The sequence below is a fragment of the Mus musculus genome, chromosome 6 (assembly GCF_000001635.26).
Source record: "Mus musculus strain C57BL/6J chromosome 6, GRCm38.p6 C57BL/6J".
Classification (NCBI taxonomy): Eukaryota; Metazoa; Chordata; class Mammalia; order Rodentia; family Muridae; genus Mus; species Mus musculus.
In genome coordinates, this window is record NC_000072.6 from 63,912,040 (window position 1) to 63,939,539 (window position 27,500).

Sequence of the window (27,500 nt, forward strand, 5' to 3'; positions counted from 1 at the left end):
AAAGACACATTATTGATGAGCTGAATGCTGTTCTGCAAGTATCTGCTCAGCACATAGTCACAGTCATCTAACAATTGAGGTTCTCTGTTCTTCTGTAATGCCTTGGGTGCATAAGGTGCTATAACTGCACCAATCTATTTCCGTTTAAACATAGGGTTTGTTTAAGAATCAAAATGGCATTCCCTCTACTCCATTGATAAACTTGCTTTTGACTTACATAGAGTCATGAAAAATGGCCCAGCTACTAACTTCAAGATTATTTCCAGTATTAAACAATATTTAATAAAAGAATTTTTCTTTTAATGCTTACAATAAATCCTGTTAGTAAAAAAATATGCTGGGGTTCAAGATAAACAGTAAGCTTCCAGTGACTTTGTACACAGAAGAGGGTAGTAATCGGAAACATCATTCTAAGTGTACTAGAATTTCTTGATTATCAGAAATTGCTTCTATTAATGAATGGATTAAGAATCAGTAGTGAATGAAATCAGGCAGCATGCCAAGGGCCATAGTTATTTAGGTGGAGTTGCTTAGAATAATGTGTGTATATATCTATCTCTGTATCTGTATCTATATATGTATATAGATAGATGATAAATATATATTATTTTAATATATGCATATTAAATATATATCTTTTATAGAAAAAAGCATAGTATGTGTTTCAGGCTTCTCTATCTAGTTGATTCATGATATGTGTTTCTTCTGAAGTGTGAAATTATGTTTAAAGGTAATCAACAAAGAAAATTCCATATCATAGATTCTATGTAAATGGATCAAAAAGGTTTGAAAATTTCAGCATTTATTTTCCAAAGGGCTTGAAAAGGAGACTGTGTTTCTGAGGTTTTCACAATGTGCAATGTGTGAAATACCCAGCTCTGCTTAGCATATTACCAAGTAGGAGTTAAAATATATGTTTCAGAATATATGTTTACCTTCAATTATTAAAAACTTTCTAGTCAATATAAAGACAGAAGTTGTTTATAGGTCTCTTGTAAGAGGAAACGGCGAGTTCAGTTTTCAGTGATTGAATGTTGGTGTAGTGTAATGAGGACTTTACTTTTGGCAGCAGTGATGAACAGGCTCTCTGGGTAGACTTTGATCCTGGTTACTAAGGTTAGAGGATGTCTTGGAAGGCAGCATATATGAGAAGTGGGCACTTCAATAGAGAAAAATAGGATCTGATCGTAGCAACTGAAATATTTAAAATTGCTCATTTTTGCTTGCCAGGAACTATAATAAGTATTTTATATTATATCATTTAATATTCTCAAGAGCCAAGAATAGAATAACAAAGGCTCTCAGTTGAGAATATTTGCTACATCTAGCCACTTTGCTAAATTCTTCAAATGTATGCATGATTTCATGAAATCCTCATAGGCACCTTCTAAGCTACATGTTAGTACTAGTAGTTTTTTTTTTTTTTTTTTTTTTTTATAGAAACATGAAGTAAGGCAATTCCAAACAACGTCAAAATAAGTTAAGAAGCCCAGATACAATCATAAGTGGTCTCTCCATTATTCCTGCCTTTGGGCACTGTTGTATTTGACACTAAAGTAATAGGATAAAATTAATTCCTTATAAGTTAAAAGACAAAAATTCAAAAATAAAAAAAGACAAGTTTACTACTGATTTTATACAATCATTTTAATTAATTAAAGAGACACTTGACTTTAAGCATAGATATTTCATATATATTTATAATAGCTTAAATGAAAATCATACCACATTTTAATTAGGAAGATTTGATGGTTTTTAGAACCAGGAAAACAGAACAGTAATTAGGGTAAAAAAAAAAAAAAAAAAAAAAAAACCTAGCCAATCATTATCAGTAACAACTGTTTAAATACAATAACCATTGTCACAGACCAGAGAGAGGATCCTAACTCCCATGAAACACTAACATTATCAGAAGTTCGAGGAAGATCCAGATTAGAGGAAAGATCCATCAATTGCTTGACGATTAGACAGCTGTTCGATATTTTAAACACATGCTTGTCAGATTTCAAATTGTTAAATAAGCCAAAAAACAAAACAAAACAAAACAAACAAACAAACAAAATGGGGCAAAGATTATGAGTTTAAAAGGATGTGATGGCAGTGTCTAATTCTTCTGATCATCCCTCAGAGGCTGACAAAATTCCAAAATAGTCAGTTATTAGTGAAGAAGAGGATATGTCAGGGAGCTTTGTCTCCTGGGAGACCAGTAGTAAAGAAGAAGAGAAAGTACTTTCTACTTTCTTTTTTTAAAAAATATTTTTATTAGGTATTTTCCTCATTTACATTTCCAATGCTATCCCAAAAGTCCCCTATATCCTCCCCCCTCCCCTACCCACCCACTCCCACTTTTTGGCCCTGGCGTTCCCCTGTACTGGGGCATATAAAATTTGCAAGTCCAATGGGCCTCTCTTTCCAGTGATGGCCGACTAGGCCATCTTCTGATACATATGCAGCTAGAGACAAGAGCTCCGGGATACTGGTTAGTTCATAATGTTGTTCCACCTATAGGGTTGCAAATCCCTTTAGCTCCTTGGGTATTTTCTCTAGCTCCTCCATTGGGGGGTCCTGTGATCCATCCAATAGCTGACTGTGAGCATCCAATTATGTGTTTGCTAGGCCCCGGCATAGTCTCACAAGAGACACCTATATCTGGGAAGAGGGATTGGAAATTCATTGACGTGTATGAACCTGGATTTTGTTGGAAATTTTTTATAAAATTGCAGCCAGAGCTATTATGAATTTCCTGTGTTAGAATATCTAAAAATTGTGTTTTCCATTTTAATATTCATGGCAATGAATAATTAGCTTATATGCAATAAAGTGCAAACTTAATTTAAAACTTCAAACGTTGTGAACACCATATTCTTGCACCCCTAGTCAAAAAGCTCTCTACAATTGGTCTTCTCTTGCAAAGAAAAATCTAGTTTTCTTCAATGGACTCTCACCTTCTGGGGAGGTCTCATACTCTGGAATACATGGCCACGACAAAACAAACTCAATGCTATTTTTGTAGACCTTTTAATTTCTTATTGCTTTGCTTGAACATTTTTTTCTCTTACTGGCATTTTGAGAATATATTTGATTTCCAATTTGGAGTATTATAAAGAGTGGTTGTTCTGTGTGACTGTGAGTTTGTTCCTTTATGTTGTTTGTTTTTTAAAAATGAAAGAAAGAGAGAAAAAAAGAAAGAAAGAAGAAAGAAAGAAAGAAAGAAAGAAAGAAGAAAGAAAGAAGAAAGAAGAAATGAAGGAAGGAAGGAAGGAAGGAAGGAGAGGAAGGAAGGAAGGAAGGAAGGAAGGAAGGAAGGAAGGAAGGAAAAAAGAAAGAAAGAAAGAAAGAAAGAAAGAAAGAAAGAAAGAAAGTAGAAATGAAGGAAGGAATGAAGGAAGGAAGGAAGGAAGGAAGGAAGGAAGGAAAGAAAGAAAGAAAGAAAGAAAGAAAGAAAGAAAGAAAGAAAGAAAGAAAGGAGAAATGAAGGAAGGAAGGAAAGAAGGAGAGGAAGGAGGGAAGGAAGGAAGGAAGGAAGGAAGGAAGGAAGGAAGGAAGGAAGGAAGGAAAGAAGGAAGGAAGGAAGGAAAGGAAGGAAGGAAGGGAAAAGGTGGGTGGGTATAGAGGTAGAGCTAGGGTTAGGAAACAGATAGGAGTTGGGAGATGGGAAAACATGAAATTTATTAAAATACAAAATAAAAAATCGATGTACAACAATATTAAGTCATGCTTAATACTTTGATTTATTTTTCTTATAAAATTATTTAAAATAAATTTTGAAACGGAAATTCTATGGATAGCTTGTATTAAAAATATAGTTTTAAATAATTAAATAGGATAACATATGAAAAAGGCTTGAAAAAGGACTGCTTAGCTCACTGTAGTTTTCAAATTAAATGAGAAATTTATTTTTTAACATATTTTAATATTTCAAATCTTTTCTTCACTTTAATTTTTATTCTTTAATGTGTTATTATAAAGAACATACAAATAACTATTCATACAGCAAGATTAGCCAGACCCATACATCTCAGTTAACTTCTATACTGTTAGAACAGACGATGGTCTGAAGCTATGCGCCTTCACATTGGATTTTACTCTTTCTTTGTGAAATATATTTTTATGCCTATATCTACCACCAAAAACTGAAAAACTAAAACCAAAAAATGTATGGGAACTGAAACTAAATCAATTAACAATTGGCTTTGTATCCTTTTCATGACTCAAGTAGTCATGACTTGCTTTCATCTGAGTCCTTCCTCAACAGCCAATATTCACCGTTTCTAGCTCTGCTTTCTATATGTTATACTGTTCCTGTACGCACATATTTCCTTTTCTCTCTTTATTTATAAATGCATATGTATGCATATAGAAGCATTTTTCATTAGCTATTTTTAGATTTATTTATTTATTTATTTATTTATTTATTTATATGTTTATGAATGTTTGCCAGCATGATATATACACCCATATGATTAGTCACCATAAAAGTTGAATCCCTAGAATTGTAGCTACAGATGTTTGTGAGCTATCATGTAGATACTATAACCTGAACCTGGGTACTCTGTACTGCAACAAGTACTCTTAACCACCAAGACATTGCTCTGTTACACAGACACACACACACACACACACACACACACACACAGCTAGCATCCACATTTGAAGTGTAATTTGTGATTTTTTTTCCTTTCTAAGATTATGTACCTCCCTTAATAATATGGAATCTAAGTTCATCCATTTTCCTGCAAATTTTGTGATTTTATTTTTCCCTGAGGCTAAAGATTGTTACATTTTTATAGGTTTACTGCATTTTTGTTATCCAGTCATCTGATTGTGAACCACTAGGTTGGTTCCATTTATATAAATCTTTACCATAACTGCTTAATCATTCTGAAAATTGGAGTCAAATCTTCATGAAGTGTCAAGAAAATGAAGTAGTATGGAGATGGTCAAATTAAATCGAATGATCAGATTATCTTGCACTTCTTTGTACAGAACAATTTCCACTTCAGGAAGTCCCAAGTCTGTTACCTGCATGCTCCTCTGCATATTAAAATCATTTATTTAATAATGCAAATTAAGGTTCGGCTCACAGTCAGGTGGCTGGGGTATATAAGCACTCTTTCATTTTGAAATGAAGACTAGGGAAGAGTCCTCACTAACACATCCCTGAGTCGTGATCTTTATTCCATGTAGTGTCGCACTGGTGTAGATTTAGTCAGGGCCCACAAGATGGACACTTGCTTTTAATTGATTGCAAATGTTTATAATCGCTCCAAGGATGCTTTCAAATGTCTGATAACTATAATAATCTTGACATTCTCTCTCGACAGCCTGAAAGCTGTTTATTAGTCACTGGCTGCTTTCCAGCCTTCAGTTCCCTCATTTGCTCCGGTCTGCAACAATAAGCATGTAATTAATCCAAGGAGTTTATTGAAGCATTTCCTTTGCATTAGTATTTATTATATCAAATAAGTAATATATATATATATATATATATATATATATATATATATATATTATCCTATTCAGGATTTATACACCAGTGACTGTGTTTTAAAAATCTTTCTCAGCTTTACTGTAAAGATGGTTTCCATAGTAAAAGATGGTATGCTTATGCCCAAATGACAAGCTTCTGTCAAAAGTAAACTCTTAATGCTGCATCATAATTGCCAAACACAGTACTGTCAAAGCCCAGTGCAGCATGTCATTATTATCTTCACTTTTTAAGTATATACCAGATTCCTAAAATACCAAAAAGTACTACATGACTTCAATGATTTTTTTTCTGAGTCAAGAGTTCTTTTAAAACAAAACTTTGAAAATTGCTTGATGGTTAAAAGCCTCGTTCGCCCCTCCCCCAGGAAGTAGACACAGAGAGCATACTTTGCTATCCAAATATTGGAAAAATTCTGTTCTGGCTTATGATAGATCTCATATATTCAGCACTAAGCTGTGTTTCAATTTGTAAAATGAGAAAGTGGGAGAAGAAAGTCACAAGGTCCTACAATTTAATTTTAAAGCTTAACATGCGGTCATAATTTCAGAAATGCCATGCTTAGCCAGTGCCATGCTGAAGTCGTCCTGCTCAAATTGAAGTCTTCAATGCATTAAGTGATCAGAATGATTAAATGTCTTAACCTTCCCAAAGGAGGAAATGATGAATAGAGGAAAATTGAATGTGAAATTTTACAAATCTCTTTTCTTATATTATGCAATATTTAGAGATGATGTCTGAATACAAAGATGAGACTATAAACTTTTATTTTGTTTACAGATAGTGACTATATTCAGCTAAATTGTCAGTTTACTTTGAAAAGAACAATACTGCAATATTTCTAAATCTGTAATAGGTTCAGTGCTATTATCAGATGGAATAGACCACACTTCCCAAGAGCTGATTTGATTTTCTCATCATTCTTTTCCAGATACCTTTGACAGTGATTGGCATACAATAGGTCAATACTATCAAGAAAGTGATCTAATTTGATACAAATGGCTGGTATAGGTTCCACCAAAGTGGATCACATATTTCGCTTAAATTCTGTGTTTTATTCTCTCATATTTGTAGTTTCTTCTTAGAGTTCCTTTAGAAACATAAATTAACATTAAATTCCAGATTTGATGGAACTAGTCTATTTTAATGTAAACTACTTTGGGTAGGAAGATTAAGATTAATTCTACTTTATAGTTGATAATGTAATCATTTTACAAGATTTGGCAAAATGAAACATGGCCTCCAATTATCCATTACATCTTAGAGGATTAGAGGGGAAGATTGACTAAAGAGGAAACATAATTTGGGGGTCAGAAAAATTAATAGTCCATAAAGAATTAAACTCTGAAGTTGATTTTGTTGATTTATTTTATTTAGATTTTTGAAGCAGTCTTTCTATATAGTTTGTAGTGGTCAGTTTCTGATGCCCTTGTACAGGCTAGCGTTGAATTTGAGAGTGTCTTCCGTGTGCTGGGATTGCAGAAATGGGCTATAATACCTGGATGTGCTCAGAACGTTTGCTTGAAAGATAAAAGATAGATAGGTATAGATAGATAGATGATAGATAGATAGATGATAGGTAGATAGAATAGATGACAGATAGAAGGGATAATTAGTAGATAGATGGTGGGTGAATTGACAGATTTATAGATTCGTAGATAAATCTTAGATAGATGTATAGATGGATGAAAGATGATAGATAGATGATTAATAGAAGATAAATCCATCAATAGACGATGATAGGTACATAGATAAATAGATGATTAATAAATAGATGTTAGATAAGTAATAGATAAAAAGATAGATACATAGGTACATGACAAATCAGTGGTTTTCAACCTATCTAATAATGTGACTCTTTACTACAGTACCTCATATTATGGAGACCCCAACCATAAAATTATTTTTGCTGCTACTTCATAACTGTAATTTTCCTACTATTATGAGTCATAATTTTGGGACTACGAAAGGCAGCCTGTTTTCTAGTCGAGCTAGGTTCAACCCCGGAGACCCAACAGATTAATCTGCAAGGGATGGAAGGCCCATTTGCCATGCTTCCAGACATAGACTCCTGACATGAGGACCCAGCTCCATAATTCTGTGGCCATCAGTCATGTAGGCTGTCTGGACTCCACCTCCAGTTATCTGGCAATAGCCAAGTATGCTCCTCCCCACATTTACCTGGCAACAACAAGGTAGCCCAGCCCACTATAAAAGGAGTTGCTTGGCCACCCTGAGGAAGATCTGTGGAGCCCCACAGAACCCGCCCTGGAGCTCTGACAGGTCGCAGGTCATCTCTCCCACCCTTTTATTTCTACACAACAGGTGCCCCACACATAATGTATGTACATGTTTGTGTTTTCGGATGGTTTTAGGTAACCCATAGGTTAAGAACCACTGTGATAAATCACTCTGTCATTCCTATTAAGAAGTTTTTCTATCTTTAATATTTCCATATAAAACATAAACATAAAAGCAGAATTTTGGACTGAGGTTACTAAAATCTTTGATAACTGAAATGTGCATCACACTGAAATCTGATGCTTAAATAACTACCTTCATATTTTAGTCACAGCCAAGCTCATCTTTATCAGAAAAAGCAGTACTTGGGTGGAATAAAATAATACTGTGGATTCCTTGCATATGCAGGTTCATACTTCCCTGAGACTTCTGCTGCTCTATTACATTGCCTTCATCAGGCACAATCAAGTAATTTATGATTTAAATTTCTATTTGTTCTGTCTGTATACTTGAAGCACCTCAAAGACAGGAGTCAACCATGTGTTCCTCATCACCAAATTATCTGTGTATATCTCTGTCTCTGTCTCTGTCTCTGTCTCTGTCTCTCTCTCTCTCTGTGTTTGTGTGTGTGTGTGTGTGTGTGTGTGTGTGTGTGTGTGTATGTGTGTGTGTGTGGTGTTTGCATGTGTGTATCTAATGGGTCAAACACTCAGAATTAAAAGTTAAAGTTCCCTTTCTTCTGCTTCTTCCTCTTTTTCTAACCCCCTTCTTCCTTGTTTAATTTGTAGTTGACTGGTGGGGTTTGTTAAGTTTAGGGACCAAACTACCTTCCTGATTCACTTGTCTGACCAGATCTTCCGACTCTTATAATATTAAAACTACCTCATGACAACTCAATATACAAGAAAAGCAATTCATTTACATTATAGCTTTATTCAAATTTCAGTTGTTTCCTAAGACCCAAGGACTCAGGCTGACTAGCCTATGCACATAGGATCATCAGGAGTCAAGTATAGATGGGTGGACACATGAGAAAATAAAGGATGAAGAAGAGGTTATTTCATAAATAAAAAGAATGGCCTTTTGCTCTGTGAAGACAGCAGAAACTGAGAAAATGAAAATTGAAGACATCAATTATAAAAGCGATTCAAAGTGAAGAGAGCTATGTAGAAGCAACTTACTGACCCCAGCCTGTTTTCCTGACCTCGAATTCAGTGCATTGTCCCTACTCATAGACATTGTTTCCTGAAAGAATAAAAGGAACATTGAATAGAAGTGATTTAAAAGGTCATTTTCTGCCTGAAAATTAAACCTAGAGCTTTGGACTCCATGGATGAGAGGAAAGTGACACAATGAACTATGAACTCCTTAACCACTGTCATAGTCATCTGAGAACAGTGCTGTCTACACTCCCTAAGGGAAGCAGGTCAGCTGGCTAAGTTCTGACAGCCAGCAAATGCTGCAGAACACGTGGGCTACTCATGTTTACTAGGAGAAGGAAGGATCTGCATTCTCTATGGTTCTCTCAAGTCTGTGACAGAAATTGAAATTCTATTTCCTAGACTGTTCTCTGAATGACCATCATGGGCTTACTGTATCTTGAGAATTTCAGAGTTCACGGGAGTAGCATGAGACTTCAGAGTCCAAGAAGTTTTTCCAGATGATACTGTAATTAAATTCTGTAAACATTAATTTTAATCATTTTGATTTGTATTGATTTCTGTTGCTGGCACCAGAGGACATCACACGTTTGGAGGGTCAAAGGATGTCGACTTTCATGGCATCAGGTCAGGTAGGGGTCATAAATCAAAGGGACAGTCAAAGCATGGAAAGACACCATTTCTCTTCCTTGTGCAGTTGCCAAAGATGGCTTCCTTCCTTCACTTCTTCCTCAGATCAATCTTCCACATTGCCTTTTCCAAACTTTCACCTCTCTTTGTCTCTTCTCCTTTGCCTTTCTCTTCTAATTTATAGTCCTCACAATTATACTGGACTCACCCAAGTTAGAGAGTTTTTCTTTCTATTTTGATTTCACTGGATTTCCTGCCATAGTAACACCTTCAGGCTTGATCCCTCTTAGGAATGTGATTTACCTTATCTACAGAGTACAAGGCTTAGGATGTGGGTACCCAGGAGAAGAGATAGCTCTTCTGCTGACCACAGGTCCCTTTGTGGTACCTAAGGGAAATTGTCTTTGCCCATAGTCTTATGTCTAATAACTCAGTTGATGAGCTGTCTAACACTTGCTGTTATGTATTTATCGGGTAAGTAGGGCTAATAGCAGCTGGGACGCATTCCGTTATCAATAAATAGCCCCAACTGACAAGTGCAATCAGTCTAGCAGCTTCTTGAGGTCGGAAACCATGTGCTTTTATTTCTGTAACTTTTGGAACTTAGCTCAATGACTAATGAAGTCAGAATGAAGATAATGTGGGGGAATAATTGGGATGGTTGATTGCGTTCATGTTTAATTAACAAACCCAAAGGCCTACTCTTTCTTTTAATGAATCTTTTATACACAACTGCTAATAGCATGATTTGGATCCTTCTCTTCTCACACGTACCACTTGCTGCTCATGATAAGCTGTATCACCCTCAAACGAGGAAAACACTTACTGCTTGGTTCTTCTATAACAGAAATCTGCCTTGGGTTGATGTGGGGAGCGGATGTGGCGGCAGTCCCAAAGGCGCCAGGGACTGCAGCTAAGTCATATGACTTGCACCTGACTTCCTCATATAAGACACAAACATCTTGAGTGCTGCGCAGGTGTACCAGGATACAGGTGAATCCAATTTGGTGGAGATTTGCCCCTGCTGCCCTGATTAGCTGAAGCCTCGTGACTGGTGAGGGGGCGTGGCCTGCGGTGTGTGGATGAGAGAGAGTATAAAAGAGTGAGAGGCCCAGGGTTCGGGGGAGATATAAAAACAAGGGAGATATAAACAAGGGAGATATAAACAGGGAGATATAAAAACAAGGGAGATATAAACAAGGGAGATATATGGAGAAAGAAGAGACAGGACTGAATAAACGTGTGCAGAAGGATCCTGTAGCGGCATCGTTCTTCCTGGCCAGTTGAGCGCGCGCAACAGTTGGTGCTGAAAACCCGGGAAAAGAAACATCTTCAGGCAAGAGCGAAGAGCCCCTGCTACATGGAGGATTCAGAACTGCATAACGGGGAAGAAGGGGTTGATAAAGGTTCCCGTAAAACAGACTGTTGAGAAGGATCCGGCGTGGATTCAGAACTCTTCAGCTGGGAACGGTACTGATGAAGAGAAAGAAGAAAGATGAAGACTGAATAAACTGCTGTTAGAAGGACTGGTGGTCGCGTCGTTCTTGCTGGTCGAGAGCGGGCGCGACAATTGGTGGCCCGTACGGGGAACCGACTCCCCCACTGAGTTCAGAACTTTCAGCAGTCAGTGGTTGCTGGCAGGGTAAGTTCACGGTGAGTGAAACTTGCGACCCCAGGAGTTTGGGAAGGACCTCGGATAAAATAGAGGTGAGCATAAAGTTGCCAGGAAGTAGGCACAAAGTAACCCAGGAGTTTGGGAAGGACCTCGGATAAAATAGAGGCGAATATAAAGTTGCCAGGAAGCAGGCACAAGGTAGGTTCACGGTTTTGGGACAAGATAAGGTTCCTGGTTTCAGGACAGATTAAGGAACTATGATAACCTCAGTGTAGTGATCAATAGATCCTCGCTGTGTAGTTATGCTTTTTTCTCCCATTGACCCTTTGTGGGTAGGTCTGATAGTTTTGGTCTTGTTTGTTCTGATATATGGACTCTGTTACTGTTTGAATCGAGAGGCAGTCAAGACAGGTCAGAAAATCCTTATAGAGCAACAAGAAAGTATGTCGGAAGAGAAGGGCTTAAAAAGAAAAAGGAAAAAGAAAGGAGACACAGTGTTATCAGGTGGACAGAAAGGACAAAATAAAAGAGCTGAGGCGGAGGAGGAAGGCGAATTAGCTTTTGCTCCCCCTCCCTATGCCTCCTCGTCAGCCATCTATGGGCAGACCTTCTGTCCGGAGGTCTGGAAAGAGGATAGATTCTCCTTGCTGGGATGTCCTATTTTCACTGATCAAGCTGAATTTGCATGGGATAGAGATATGCTGCTTGATCAAGGTCGATTTGCACAACAACAGTCAGGATATCCAGTGCAGGTGTTTAAGCAGGTAAATCAGATTGCCATAAGGGCACGGAAATCATTGCCTAACAGAGGGGAAGTTAGTGAAAACTTGACTCTCATATTGACTCCCCAGATGGTCACACAGGTGATTGAGGTTATGGTCTCATCACCACGAGGTATTGTGTCCATCCCCCCTGGGGATCGAGTAGATCAGGTGTTGACGTGGGCGGGAGGGTCTGTTTGTGTGTTTCCACAGGACCAGACGGAACCTCTTTGGGTGCCAGAGAGATTGGTGAGACGCTGCAAGAATGAGGCTCCTGATCCAGTTGCCCTTGTGGATGTGGTGGATGATCCCACAAGCACAAACGATGGAGCAGAGATGGGAGATCCTTTCGGTATTCCAGAAGCCGATACCAGCTCGACATGACATTCAAATTTTTCCACGCTTTTTGATCCCTGAATTCCCCTTAAAGAAATAGCCCCTCTGGCTATCTATCCCTTGCTTCAGGGAAGATGAGCGGTGATGAGAGCCCTGGGATGTATGCTTGTTATAGTGTGTGTGTGTTTTGTGTTTGGCACATGTGTTAGGTGCAGAGTGTGCGGCCCGCACTTTCGCCATGGTAGCATAGGCTTTTGCTGCAGTGGAGGCTGGACAATCTCCTCAGATTCGGTTTGCCGCTCTAAAAGAAATTATGCTGCATTATGCCGTGGGGTGCGAGGCTAAGCACTGCACAGAGGATAGCTTGCTGTTGGCATCCTGTGGAAGGCACGTCTGATTGCATGAAGGGTCAGTGTCCTAGTTACCTTCCCCCAGGAAAAACGACACGGGAGCTGGCCAAGACCTCTCTGGGTGATGAGCCTAAGGGATGGTTTTGTGTAGGGCCCCTATGCTTGCACACTGGGGATCAGACCTCTACCTTCACCCATGAGGCTTGCTTGCAGCAATTAAGATCTGGCCATAGATTAATCAACATCCTGGCCTTTTGATGCACCTGCCACAAGCAAAACACAATCTCCCCAGGAGTGGCTTGGCATAATAGAGAGGTAGTCAGTGATAAGACTTCCTGGGCATGTCACCAACCTAAGACAGGGATCAAACCAATGCTGTTTGTCACCCAAGGACGGGTAAGGGGCATGGTTGCGAGGGGCTATCTACAGACATTCTCTCTGCCAAAAAAGAAAAAAGGGGGAATTGTGGAGAGCGGATGTGGCGGCAGTCCCAAAGGCGCCAGGGACTGCAGCTAAGTCATATGACTTGCACCTGACTTCCTCATATAAGACACAAACATCTTGAGTGCTGCGCAGGTGTACCAGGATACAGGTGAATCCAATTTGGTGGAGATTTGCCCCTGCTGCCCTGATTAGCTGAAGCCTCGTGACTGGTGAGGGGGCGTGGCCTGCGGTGTGTGGATGAGAGAGAGTATAAAAGAGTGAGAGGCCCAGGGTTCGGGGGAGATATAAAAACAAGGGAGATATAAACAAGGGAGATATAAACAGGGAGATATAAAAACAAGGGAGATATAAACAAGGGAGATATATGGAGAAAGAAGAGACAGGACTGAATAAACGTGTGCAGAAGGATCCTGTAGCGGCATCGTTCTTCCTGGCCAGTTGAGCGCGCGCAACAGGTTGAGTACTCTTTTGAGTGGCGAGTCATCAATAAATTTCAGGCAATGTTGTTTAATGGAGAGCAGAGCAGTAGTCTTTTAACAGTCAAAAATTCATTCATTATATCCCCCTCATATTCTCCTCCTACCACCTCTCTCACATTCTCACACACACACACACACACACACACACACACACACACACACACACATTTGCTAATTTGATCTTTGAAGATTCTTATACAATACCTATTTCTTCACATACATATTAAGCAAATTTTTCACATAATTTTATAAATCTGCATTTGTAAGTCCATATTTGTGGAGTCACATCCAAAATTCTGAGGTCATGAATTCTGTTCTGACCCAGCAGCAGTGTGAAGAGCTACTTACCTTATGATCAAAAATAAAACCTAAAAATAACATATGCAGTGCTGGAGAGATGGCTCAGTGGTTAAGAGTACCGACTTCTCTTCCAGAGGTCCTGAGTTCAATTCCCAGCAACCACATGGTGGCTCACAATCATCTGTAATAAAATGTACTCTTCTGGTATGTCTGAAGAGAATGAGAGTGTATATAAAATAAATAAATCTTTTAAAATTGTATATGCATTTTTAAAATATGTAATAAATCACTTAAAGCTCAATTTGCACCATAGCATCTACATAGCAGGTGTATGCTGCATTTCCTTCTCCATAGACAGCTTATCTCCCACTTAAGTCTGTCCTCTAACGAAAATTTCAATAAAATACATTTTTATTGGAAATAAAATCAGAGGCTCTGTCTGTGACAACTGAATCCTGCCTCCAGGTAGAGTTCTCTGACAACTTGGCCTCAGGCAGCAGCTGCCCAGGAGTCCTGTTGGTTCTTGAAATAATGGGCTCTTCCTGTGCAAACATCCTTCTGCACTCCCAAGCTATCCTCTTCTCTCCATCTCTTCTCTGGATCACTGCGACCTCACTCTTTGGGGAGCTGTATAAGGTCCAGTTTTGCAAAGAAACTTCAACTACTTGATGTGGCTAATACTGGCCTCTCCATACACTGTAGTTTCATGTGTTGATTCCTTCCAAACATATTTTGTGTCTTGTGTTTGTTAGCTGCCTCATTGTAGAGAGTATCTTTACTGTTATCCTCTTACTTTAAAACACTGAATCCACTATTTAACTAAACATTATATGTTCCTTTTCTTCAATATTTAAAAACATATATATACATATATATATAATTATGCATGTAATTATATATATAATTACATTTACAGTCCAGGCATTGCCCCCTTTCTGGTCTGACCTCCTGCAGCTCCTCGTTCCATTCTTCTTCTCACCTACCCCCACCCAATCTTCAAGAGGATGCCCCACCCCCATCAGGCCTCCTCACGCCCTGGGTCCTCAAGTCTCTGGAGGTTTAGTCTTCTCCCAGTGAGGACAGACGAGGCCTCACAGTCTCTAGGTAAGAGAGCCTCTCAAATAACCTCAGCAGCTGGGACCCCCAAGGAGCCCAGCAGACTCAGGACCCATCCCCTTCCCTCAAACTCCACCTTCCTTGTGGTCTGCACTGTAAGACCCCAGAGTCTGAAGGCCTCCCAAGAGCGCTGTTGCACCGAGGACAACAGATCATCAGTGTGCATGCCCCTCTGAAGCCCCCACAGTCTGAAGGCCTCCCAGGAGATCTGCTCTAGCCAAGGCCACAGGTCTCACAGGAGACCTGCAGAAACCCAGGGACACAGGAGGCAGGCTCCAGACAGAGATACTCAAGCCAGGTAACACCGGAGATAAACAGATGTCCAGAGGCAAGTACAAGACAATAAGCAACAGAAGTCAATATACTTTGCCATCATCAGAACACATTTCTCCCACCACAGCAAGTCCTGGGTACCCCAACACACCTGGCTGAATATTTTTTAAATGACTTTTTTTTTCCAAGTGAAAGAGTGAAGGTGAACCAAAATTGTACTTTTAGAATCAAATTTCAGACTCTGTATCATATGGAAAAATCTCCCATGCTTTTCTGTGTACTTTTGGCATTGTGTTTTATTTATGTGAACTTGTAAGCAATTCAAACAAAAAATAAAATAAAACCTTACAATTCAAGATCAAAATTATGTTCTGGGTTCTGAGATGTGCCCAGGCTTTTGATTTTTTTAACTCTTTCAAGTGACTGTGATTGACATGAAAGTTTTGAGGATCCCTAACATCCATAATCCTGATATCACATTGAGACCTGTGTCTGCCTTGCCACATTAGAGTTAACTCTGCTTAGTCCACTGTTGCTGTTGAACTAGTAGATGCTTTCAGACTTGGCAATTTGGCCTCCATTAATCTTGCCCTTTGCCTCTTGCTATGCTGTGCCCACTGAGCCTTTTATCCTTTTAATCATTTTAATGCTGATGGCTGAGGCTTAAAATATAGTTAGGAATGCATACTGGAAGGTATAATGTATAAAGAGCGAGTTATCACAGAGATGAACATATCACTAAGGTAAAGTTTTTTGTTTTTTTAAAAAGTCAATAGTAAAAGCATAAATTTAAAAAATTATTTTGTACCTTTGCAAATATACATTTTTATTGTGTTTAAATACCAGTTTCTATATTTGGAGCTATTTTTTTCTTGTCCTATGGGCTTACCTACTTTATTCAAATTAATTATATCATTTGAGAGGCAAATTTTGCATACATGCAATCACATAAATTTAGAAATTTTGATATAAAGACCATTGGTATTAACTCCCTCATTTCTGATTCTTAACCAATTATTTAAGCTTTAAATTTTTCATACCATAGGAAAAATGTAAAAAAATATAATTTGTGAACTAGTAAAAATAAATAATATATACTGACATTTCTTTGGCTAGGTAGAGTTTTCAGTCATATTTATTAGTTTAGACATCTATTGTAAGCATCCAATATGGCAGAAAACAGAATTATACCAATGTTGGGCATTTGTTCATATTTAAGCTCTTATATTTAACTATTGATAATTATTTTTGATATTGTATTTTATTTCCCTTATTTAAAACATGAAATGAGTCTCGAACCTTTTATTTGACTACTTTTTAAAAACTTTCATATTTGAATTTGATTTGATGAATCTTGAAGGCCACCATACATTCAAAATCTTGCATCATAGTTTAATTTTTGTTTGTTTATGTGCGTGATGCTACCCTCTTAATCCTGAAAAAAATATCTTCTCTTAGGTACTCAGAATTATATCTTTCTTTCTTGTCTTTTCTTTTCTTTTTCTTTTCATTTTCTTTACCTTTCTACCTTTCTTTCTTTCTTTCTTTCTTTCTTTCTTTCTTTCTTTCTTTCTTTTTACTAATCATTCCATTTGTTTACATCTCAATTGATCTCCCACTTCCAGGTTACCCCTCCACAAACCCCTCATCCCACTTCTGCCCTCTCCCCCTTACCTTTCCCCCTATGAGAGTGCCTCCCCCGCCCTATTTCTAAATCATCCCCTATGCTGGAACACAAACCTCCACAGGACCAAGGGCCTCTCCTCCCACTAATAGGACATCCTCTGCTACATATGTATCTGGAGCCATGGATCCCTCCCTGCACACTCCTTGGTTGGTGGTCTATTCCCTGGGAGCACTGGGTGTTCTGACCAGCTGATATAGTCCTTTCTATGAGGTTGCAATCCCTCTAAGCTCCTCCAGCCCCTTATGCCAGCTCCCCCACCTGGGTCCAGGGTCCTAGAGCTCAGCCTGATAGTTTTCTTCAAGCATCCACATCTGCATTATTCAGTTACAGACAGAAGCTTCCAAGAAGCAACCTCTCCAGTTTCTAGTCAGCAAGTGCCTCTTGGCAACAATAAAAGGGGGAAGAGGTGGTGTCTGCAGACAGGATGTATCCCCATGCGGGGTGATGATTCTCTGATGTCCCTTCCTTCTGTCTCTGATACTCCCCACTCCCCCGTCTTTCCTTTGGACACAAACATTTCTGGGCTAGAAATTTTGAGATGGGTGGGTGGTCCCATCCCTCAACTAGGAGCTGTGCCTATCTACTGGAGGCCTCTCAAGGTTCTATCTCCCCTTTGCTGCATGTGCCTTTCAGTTAAAGTCAGCCCTGTTGGGTCCTGGGAGCCTCTCCATTCCCTGGTGTCTGGGACCCTCCAGTTCTTCAGCCCCCATGAAGTTTGTTTAAAGTAAGCACTGAGTGACTTGAAACTCTTAGAAACATCTCAAAATATTCTATTTATACGATGAATGCCAATTTAGTGATGATGTTAACTCTTTAGAAATGTGTTTCAAATTCATCTGTCATTAATGATATTTCACTTTTTAAATGTCACTATTTTTATTATTCCCCTTCTAATTGATCTAACATAATTTCTTCATAGTAATGATAGCAATACATTTTGTGACTGGACTATGATAAATGAAATAAATTTCCATGATATAAGAAATTGGAGAGAATATAGTGGGGTGTATTTTGTCTGTTTTTGAAGCACAAAGAAGATATTATTAGTGTTTAAGAGAAAAACTCTGGGGTGGTAAAGCTGTAAACCTGTGTTTGCACAGAGTAAGGCTGTAGAAAGGAGAGACAGATAAAGCTGGGACTTTGTGTTATGCATGGAGATTCTGCAAACAGGTACATGGCAAAGGGAGGGAGCCACAAAAGTACCAGGGAAAGTACACTTAAGAAAAAGGCAGAGGGGAAGAAAATGAAGTTATACCTTCTAAAGCTGAAGGGTTTGGAATGATGGAACTGAGTCCTGGCAGCCCTTACTGTGCCATACACAGGGGCTGGAAGGAAACTACATTATCTCATTTGGGTGATTATTATTCTACTCCTCTCCTTCTGATGGCAATAGGTGAAGCTCCCTTCCTTAGGGCGGTCTCTAAACGGAGAGAATAAGTAGAGCAACTGAATTACCTTGTGTGTAGCTTGGAGTATGAGGTTTCTACTCAGCCCAAAGATAGATTCCTTTCCTTTTATCAGGATGAAATACCTTTCCCTTAATGAGCCTCCAGTGCTACTGTAACACTTCCCTGTCTGAAGAGGTAACCTTAAAATCATTTATGAGCTAGGCTGAAATTGAATCATAGATGTACCTCATTTTCACCATGAAATCCCACAGATCCAATACCAAAGCAGTTAACAGAAAGAATTAGTCTAGATTGTTTCAGTTTTTTCTTCTTTAATACTTAGAAAGTAGCACTGCTTTTTAGAAATGAACCTGCTTTTCCATCCCTCTTTATCATGTGTACCAACTTTTCCCACTATTTAAATACTTTAGAATGATAAGTGGATAGAAATAAATCCTTTTGGAATAATTCCAATGGTTTTACATATAAAGGATTTAATTAAGCCAGATCATAAATGAATCTGAGAAAATAATGTCTGTTGAACAATAAACTGCTAAAAAGTAAAAGGACTTTTTTCTTCTGTGTTGTAATAATCCTAGATATCCGTGGAATCCAGGAATTTTTGGACAAAGTATCCCAGCAGGGAATGGATGTTGCCCTTCAAAAGGTGGAAAACAACATCAACAAAATGATCACCACACTCTTTGACACCATGAGGATAGAGGAGTTGAATCGCTATCGAGACACTCTTAGAAGAGCCATCCTTGTCATGAATCCTGCCACAGCCAAATCCTTCATAAGTGAGGTAAGCACTATCCTGGATGGGGCAAAATACAAAAACAAAAAACAAAAAACAAAAAACAAAAACAAAAACAAAAACAAAAACAAAAAAAACAAAAACAAACAAACAAACAAACAAACTTTGGAATGGACTCCATCAAGGATATGAAAACTAAATAAAGAGAGGATTAGCTGCACAACTCTCATTAACACTAATGAAGGAGGCAGAGTGAATTGCTTGCTCATCTCATTTACCCCATATTGGCCAGCTAATTACTAGGAATGCCTGTACTTGTGTATATTTAGGCACATGGCCAAGACAACTTTCAGAAACCTTATGAGTTTCAAAGTGCTGTTGACCTGAATGAATCTAGCAAACTCAAGAGTGGATTCACAAGTGTGTAGCTTATCTCTTTGTGTTGTTGATGTTGTTGCTGAGAGCTAAAATTAGGTTTCTGAAGAGTCACTAGAATCAGACTCTGAGGGCCAAGGCAAATAGATTCCAGGAAACACTTCTGCTCTAGGAATCTGTACTAAGACAAACAACAAAGACTAATTGAAACTCTGTAAAGGGATGGCCACACAGCGTGATGTGACACCACGTCCGCAAAATGTTAGTTATATCTGCTACCTTGCCTAGATGCAAGAAAACTTAGTAAAAGTACCAGTGAGAATACAGGGATTCAGATGGCCTTGCTGCACCCTAAAATGTTTGTGATTGATTTGTGAAAGATTCTGGCTTTTTCTTTTTCTTTTTCTTTTTCTTTTTTTTTTTTTTTTTTTTTTTGGAACATGGCCTAAAAGTTAAGTGTTTAATTTTATCCTAGTCTCTTTTACCGTAGTTAAGTATTTAATTTCATTGAATGATAGAATTGCTTATTTCATTACATACTTTCTGATACTCTTTTAAGCTTTGTGGGCTAAACTGATGAATTTCTTCCTCTCATTTTTCTACCTTCATTCCAATGACTCCTGAAATTCTGCATAAAATTCCAACTTAGAAGGTGTCCTTTGATACTAGGATTTTGAAAAAGAATACAAATCACTAAGAACTAGACAATTAATACCAGTTGAGTTTTAATATAGATTTTGTCATGTGAATTTAAGGAAAAGAGAACTTTGATCTTGAGTTTAGCAAATGACTAATTCACCGTGAAAGCCTAGACTTTTCTGTAACAAGAAAGGATATCATATTAAATAGTCCACCTTCTGTTTCATGATTTGTTCATATCTGTGAGAAAATATTCCAGAATAAGACCTTAGAGCAAGTGAGGTGTGTTTGTCTCACAGTGTCATTCTGTGAGCTCTAGGCCCCAGGGAGGCTGAACATCACAGTTTATGAAGGGCAATCATTGCACGTCACGTGCATTTACACACTGCCTTGGGAAGTGAGAACCACTTTCCTCCTTATTGCAGGACTGGAATGTGATTGTGTGAGTGTTGTCAGAGCTTATCTTGAGCAGGGTCCTGAAGGAGATGTTCTTTGGGTTGCTTATTACAGGACATGGCATCAGGCAAGTACAGGACAGTCTATGCATCAGGAGCACCATAGACTAAAGTAAAACTGTGGGAGATAGAGCAGAGCTCTGAGGAGGCAGGGGGGTGAATTGGTGTGTTTTGCATATTCCCCTGAGTCCTTTAGTAAAGAAATTTGTGAATATGTTTTCTAAGCTATGTGACGAATAGAAGAAACCAAAATGTATTGTTAAAACAAACAAACAAACAAACGAACAAACACCAAGATACAACACTTTATATTGTCCTCAGATAACAAACAATGAACAGGGGACGTAGAAGGGATGAGTGAAGAAGGAACAATGCCCTTCTAGGGCCCAGAATTTCTGACCCTTAGTAGAGAAACTATGCCAGACCAGAAACCTAGCATTGCTGTTAGGTAAATGGAGTCTGTTCAGAATTAGTTAAAGGAGTTGACCCTGCTGTACTGCCGACAATCAGTTTCAACACCACACTTTGTTTTGAGTGTTTATCTTACTTTGATCCCTGTTTTTAACTGTGAAACTTAAATTCCTGTAATAATCTATTGCTTTCTCTCTTGTTCATAAACTCGATACCTAGGCTCATGATTTTTCCTTTGAGACTTCTCTTTCGACTACTACAGATATATCTTTTCAATACCAACACTGCCTTGTTTACATGTTTATCCCATAGTCAACCTGAACAGCAGTGAAGGGGTTGTAAGGAAAATCCAGGCTAATCCATTGTCACCTGAGCTCACTGTGCACTCTATAGCCTACCTGGTTGGTTCTGCCTTTTTCTCAGCCAGCTGTACTCAGGAGTTTTCTTTCATGAGCTCTGAGAGTGAGCTGATACTTGGGGGGAGAACCTGACCTGAACATATAAATGTTAAAGACAGTTAATTCCACTTTCAAAAGCTATGCCTTCAGAGTATATTCAAAAATAATATTCAGTGGAGAGGGTGGGTTTAGGACTAAATATATTTTTTTAAGTTACAGTTAAGGAAGAACTAACCTGGCAATGGACTAGGATAGACACAGATTCCAAAGTCTCCACAGGAATTCTGAACAATGACCAATTCATCACACCTGAAATATAGAGCAAATCACAATTCAGATTGTGGAAACATGTGTGTGAAACCTAGGTCAATGATAACGCTTGCCTGAGGGTTTTCATACTGAAAAGAAGAGTCTCCTGTCTTCTGCATCTCTCCCATGGATATAAACCAAGCTTAATATATCAAGTTGTTATCGGACTGGTTGCATCTTCTTATATTGAGGCTAGACAAGGCTGCTCAGTTAGGGGAAAGAAATCTGAAGTTAGGCAACAGAGTCAAAAACAGGCATGTGCTACATAGCTTTTATTAGTTTTATTTTTCAAAGGATATTGTTCTTGCTGTGGAGGGATAATCACATGGTTACTAGCACTTGCTGTTCTTGCAGAAGTCGCAGGTTCAGTTCCTAGCACCCACAGTCTTCCTTAGCTCCTGCTCTAGGAGTCTCTTCTGGCTCATTGGACACCAAGCAAGCATAGGATGATCACATGCAAAAGCAAACAAAGCATGTATACAGAAAAATAAATAAAAATAAAACTTCAAAATGTTTGCTTTTAATTAAAAATGGGTAATTTGGCTAGTTATAAATGCCCATATTAAATGTTCTGTAATTGAGAACTTCACCAGCATTGGCCCATGGTACTCGGAGGCTCGAGCACTCAGGTTGAACAGCTAAGACATTATTTTTTCCTGGAAATGTTGCCAAGGGTATGTACGACATGTTTTGTCTTCACTTTAAAGGAATTACACCACAACTGGTGGTTTGAAATCACTCCCAGAAAGTTCACTTGTGCTATCTTTAAAAATTATCTTTATGCATGTATGTCTCTGTATGTTTGTACATGTGAGTACAGATGTCCACAGGAGGCAGAAAAGTCTAACCACTGAAAACTACAGTTCCAAGTTATTCTGAATCACCTGTCATGGATGCCCAGCATCAAACTTTGGTTCTCTGGAAGAGCAGTATATGTTTTTAACTTCTGAGCCATATATATCATTTGTATGTGAGCACACACACACACACACACATACACGCACAAATGTTACTCTCAGGGACTTTTACAAATAGCAGTGTATATATTTAGTTTTTATTATTCACTGATTATGTGTTTGCACATTTTCTTACTCACAAGAATTGTAATTCCAAAATCAACACTTAAGCTACAGAAGTTGTCTTTTCAAAGCTCCTGTTCTTATTTAAAGTCAAAACTTTACTTATTCATATTCTGCTCTCAACTCTAAATAATCATTCTATCAACAGCCTACTAAGTGCTTGTGTGTGCTCATGCATGTGTGTGCTTGCATGTGTGTGCTTGCATATGTGTGTTTGTGTTTGTAAATATGTGTGTGTGTGTGTGTGTTTTACTCCAGGACAGAGAATAGTGTCCCTAAACTCAAGAGGACATTTCAGTGCTTCCTCAGGAGAATAGCTAGGTTTACATTTGAATTGTGGTATCATTTGCAATGAGTTAAGATTAATGAATTATATATATATATATATATACACACACATATAGATATATATGTGTGTGTGTTTAATTCATATATATAATTTTATATGTATATATTTAATTCATATATATAAATTACATATATAATTTATACATAATTCAAACAGTTTGTCTAATATATATGTATATATATTAGACAAAGTGTTTTAGGTGGACATGTAACCTCAGAGCTTAGAGCAAAGAGGCCCTGTGTTTCCATTACTTACAAATAATAAAAGAGTCACTAACACATGAGTCAATGTTCCAAGGCCTTAGGAGGATGCATGGACTAGAGTGACAGAAAGCTTCTGTAGTCTCACTTAGTCCCACTGTACAATACTTTGTATCCTCTGCTTAGGTGGCTTGTATAAATCTGAGGACATCTGTCTGGCACATGGCACAGAGTTCTCCATCTACAGCCATGGCTCGTTCTGATCTTATCTCTACCCCAGCTTCAGTTTCTGGCTTCTCCAGCAGTGCTGTTTCCTATGTGTTTCACAGTTAGCCATTTATTTCAAAGGTTTTGCTCATGGCCTCATTTCCCTCTTAGAGTCTCTGTCTTATATACCTCTCCAGACCATACATTTTCATAGGATTAGGGGGTATGATTGTTCTTCTACAGTTGGATATTCCAAAATGGCATAATTTTTAAGATTTCCAGAGATTTAAACTTATATAAATAAAAAGGACTTTAAAAGCCATTTTTTGGCCAACGTTCATACCTTAAATACTAGTGAATAGGAGACAAAGGCAAGCAGATCTTGTGGAGTCCCAGCTCAGCCATAACTACATAGTGAGATGCTGTCTCAATAATAAAATTCAGCTGGGCGGTGGTGGAGCACGACTTTAATCCAGCACTTGGGAGGCAGAGGCAAGCAGATTTCTGAGTTCCAGGAAAGCCTGGGCTATACAGAGAAACCCTGTCTCGAAAAACAAAAACAAAAAACAAAACAAAATAAATAATAAAATTCAAACTATTAATATTAATATGCTATATACTAGTATCATTATAGTATATACTAATTTATATTGCTAATACTAATATCATTTATTATAATAAATAATAATGGTATGTTAATAATATTATTAGTATATATTAATATGTAATAATTATATATTCAATAATCATTAAAGAGAATAATTTCTAAAAATACTTAGCACATGATAGATAGAAACGCAAATGCAGTTGGAAAGGTTTCAATGCATTGGGGTGATTGGAATGGTGGAGGAAATAAAGATTAGGTGCAGGGCAGAGAACCAGTAAGCACCTAAGACTGGGAGAGAAAAATGAGTTGATGGCCTGTGCTTGGAGACCAGCAAGGATTCTAGCCTCTCTGCTGCAGTGCAGTCGAAGCTGGCGTGGAAGTTATACAAGTGTTCAGGAGAAATTCTAACTTGAAAGTATTTTTCTTGCAAGATGAGTTTTAGAAAAGAGATTGTTCACTTACCATTGTCCTTTAATTGGTATGGGAAATAATAGGCATATGAATTGAGTTTTCTGCCTTTTTCCCCCTCCCCCGTCCCTGGAGCAATTGTGTGTCATTGAGTTAGTCATACTTCCTTTGAAGTTTTAGACACTTAAACGTCTGCAGTTCATACTCCACCTCTCATTCAGGCGCTTCAAAGCTGTAACAAAGACTGCAGCTTTGTGCAGCTCAGCAAATCTACCTGCTATAATGTCCAAACAAATCATCGTCTATGTGTGCCTACAAGTGTCCTTGAAATGAATATGTCGGGACACTAGCAGTCATATGGCTTGATTTACATCTACATATGGACTGACATAATATTTCAAGATCAAATATTTTTATAGGGATAATGGTTTTACTGATTACTTTTTGAGAAAAAATCTGGGTATAAATAACAAATATTGGCTACATAAAGTAAGATGTTTTGACCGGAGGTCTTTTGTTTTCAGTTTCATTAGAAATATTAAAACTCAAATATGATGGGGTCCATACCTATAATCCCAGAACTGGTGAGTCTGAGGCAGGAAAATGGCTATGAGGTTGAGATAAATTTACATAGTAAAGTTCAAGCCATAAAAACCTTGTCTAAAAGATTCAGTACTATAGAAGCAGAAAGACTTATTATGGTTGTGACAATGGCTATCATTTTCAATTTGGATTTTTCTTTGTCAGAATTTCAGACATGGACCCTACTATTACAGAAAGTTCTTTTACTCTACAATAAAGATAATAACACTTATTCCTCAAACCTACTTTATAAGATAGTTTTCATTTTATTGTATTATATCTAAGTCATGGAAGAATTTTGATTTGCCAAATAATAAAAAGGAATAGTTCTTTCTTCAAATGTATAAGCACCTTTCTAGAAATAAGCCCCAGGGAAGGTTAAGAAACAAATGAAGGTAACTTGTCCAATAGATGTAAAAAGATCTCTAGTCATAAAAAGACTCTTCACTCACTCGAATTTCTATAATAGTTATTTAAAAACTATTTAAATAACTCAGTTTTTACAAAAGGAGATTATTTAGTGATGTTAAATTAAAGCTTTAAAGATAAATCTACTATAATCATATCTTTGAGAGAACATTTCATAATAATTTTATCAAAAGATATCCATAGCAGGAAAGTCTGAGAATATCATGTTGGCAGACAGCTGCTCTACATTTTCTAAATGATATGTGTAAATAGAACAGCACAAAATGTAAATTTAAGCTCAACAGGTTTCCATATAGCCAGTATCTTGATGGTAGACCTGAACCTACCTAGTGTACCCACCTTCCCCTTCCTATCACCCATGGTTATAACTTGCTCAGGCATGCTGACCTTTTACAGTGTATTCACCTGAACCTGGTTTTAGGCTGGGTATAAATGGCAGCGTGCAGTTCATCCTGCTTCCATGCATTTCTTCATTATGTTCAACATTACCTGTGTGATATCCAGCTACGATGAAGTGAGAAAACCTCATGCTTATTGATTGACACAAATAATTACTGTGTGGATACTCCACTGTCTGTATAACTCCTGTGAAGGGGTTTTGGGATTTTGCTCTTTACCAAAAGTGGTCCTATGAACACATGTTTAGTGTATGTTTATATTTTAATGACACAACACTGTAAATTACTGTATAATACCTTGAATGACCCTCAAAATAATCCTATAAAATTGGATCAGCAACATTGTTATCCCATGGGTGAGAAGGAACAGGGATGCCATTTAAAATGTCCCTCTCAATCTCTCAATTAAGTAGACTGTTTCCATTTTATGTCATGCTTTACCTAGTGATCACTTCCCAAGTTACTGTACTCTTAAACTATGTTCATTGTAAATGAATTTTTTTCAGAGTTTGATTTACTTCCAACTAGCATTTAACTCTATAAAAGAGCATGTAATGAGAATGCTAATTTGTGATCTTTGAACATGCCATCTATGCACGTGGCATCTGATGGTCAGTATGCTTAAGATTCTTAATGTTAAGTGAGTAAGGAAGTAAGAACGATCATTCATGTGTGTGTGTGTGTGTGTGTGTGTGTGTGTTTGGTGTGTATGTCTGGAAAAGAGAGAGTGGGAAGAAGGAGAAGAAGAGAGAGGAGAAGGAGGCAAGGAAAGAACATATAACTAATATCAGCAAGAATGAGTCAATTCTAAATAGCACAAAGTAGTTGACAGACTAAGAACTGACAGTCAAAATATTTTTCTTGTATTCTGGACACTGTTTTGTGTTTTATGTTTGGACACTTCATCATTACCACAAGCCTATTCAGAAAATTCAGTGTTTGGCCACTCTTTCCAGATATGGAATCTAAGGTGAGCATCATTTGTAAGAATAGCCAAAGTTCCTTCAGCTAGTAGGTTAGTTGATATTTTAGACACTGTCTTATTCACAGAGTTCATCGCACCTAGTCTTCTTGTAAATTATTTCATAAGGGCAGTCATTCTATTTCCATTTTCTGTCATATTTAACAGTTCAGGATGTACAGTGGATGAGAAGTAATGCAACATAGTCTTTACTAGTGCTGTTGATGTGTTTGGGGCAGTGGTGTCTAACTCAGTCGGCTGATGTTTAGGTTACATTCAGGAAACCTTAGGATTGATCCCTGCACATCACAGGCCTAATGTGGTGGTAACTTTGTCGATCTCATGAGAAGCCCGAGGCAGGAGGATTATAACATCTAGGGTTATCTGTGCTTTCTAGTAACACACTTTCTCAAAATATCTAAGGCCCTCTACCCCCAGTAACAACTCTGAAATAATGGAAAGGTTATGATGATGGCTATTATATATTTTCTAAGGCTTGTGACCTTTTTCATAGGATAAACAGAGTGTGTGGACTAGCAGGTATTATATACTACCATGAAGAAATGTAGAAGTGAAAGAATTTTAGGACCCCAATAACTCATGAGATAATACTTCATTGTTGGCATGACAAGCTCAATAGATATGCTGAACGTGAGCATATACAAAAA

General features: G+C 37.9%; 1 protein-coding gene across 2 annotated transcripts in view; it reads left to right on the forward strand.

Annotated features, from left to right (window-relative positions):
- Grid2 (glutamate receptor, ionotropic, delta 2) overlaps positions 1–27,500 on the forward strand; it is a 1,448,316-nt gene that overhangs the window by 656,034 nt on the left and 764,782 nt on the right. For both annotated transcript variants that reach the window (NM_001370966.1, NM_008167.3), the window contains exon 4: positions 18,868–19,073. In NM_001370966.1, coding sequence (NP_001357895.1) covers positions 18,868–19,073 — 206 coding nt within the window. The remainder of the gene's footprint in view (positions 1–18,867; positions 19,074–27,500) is intronic.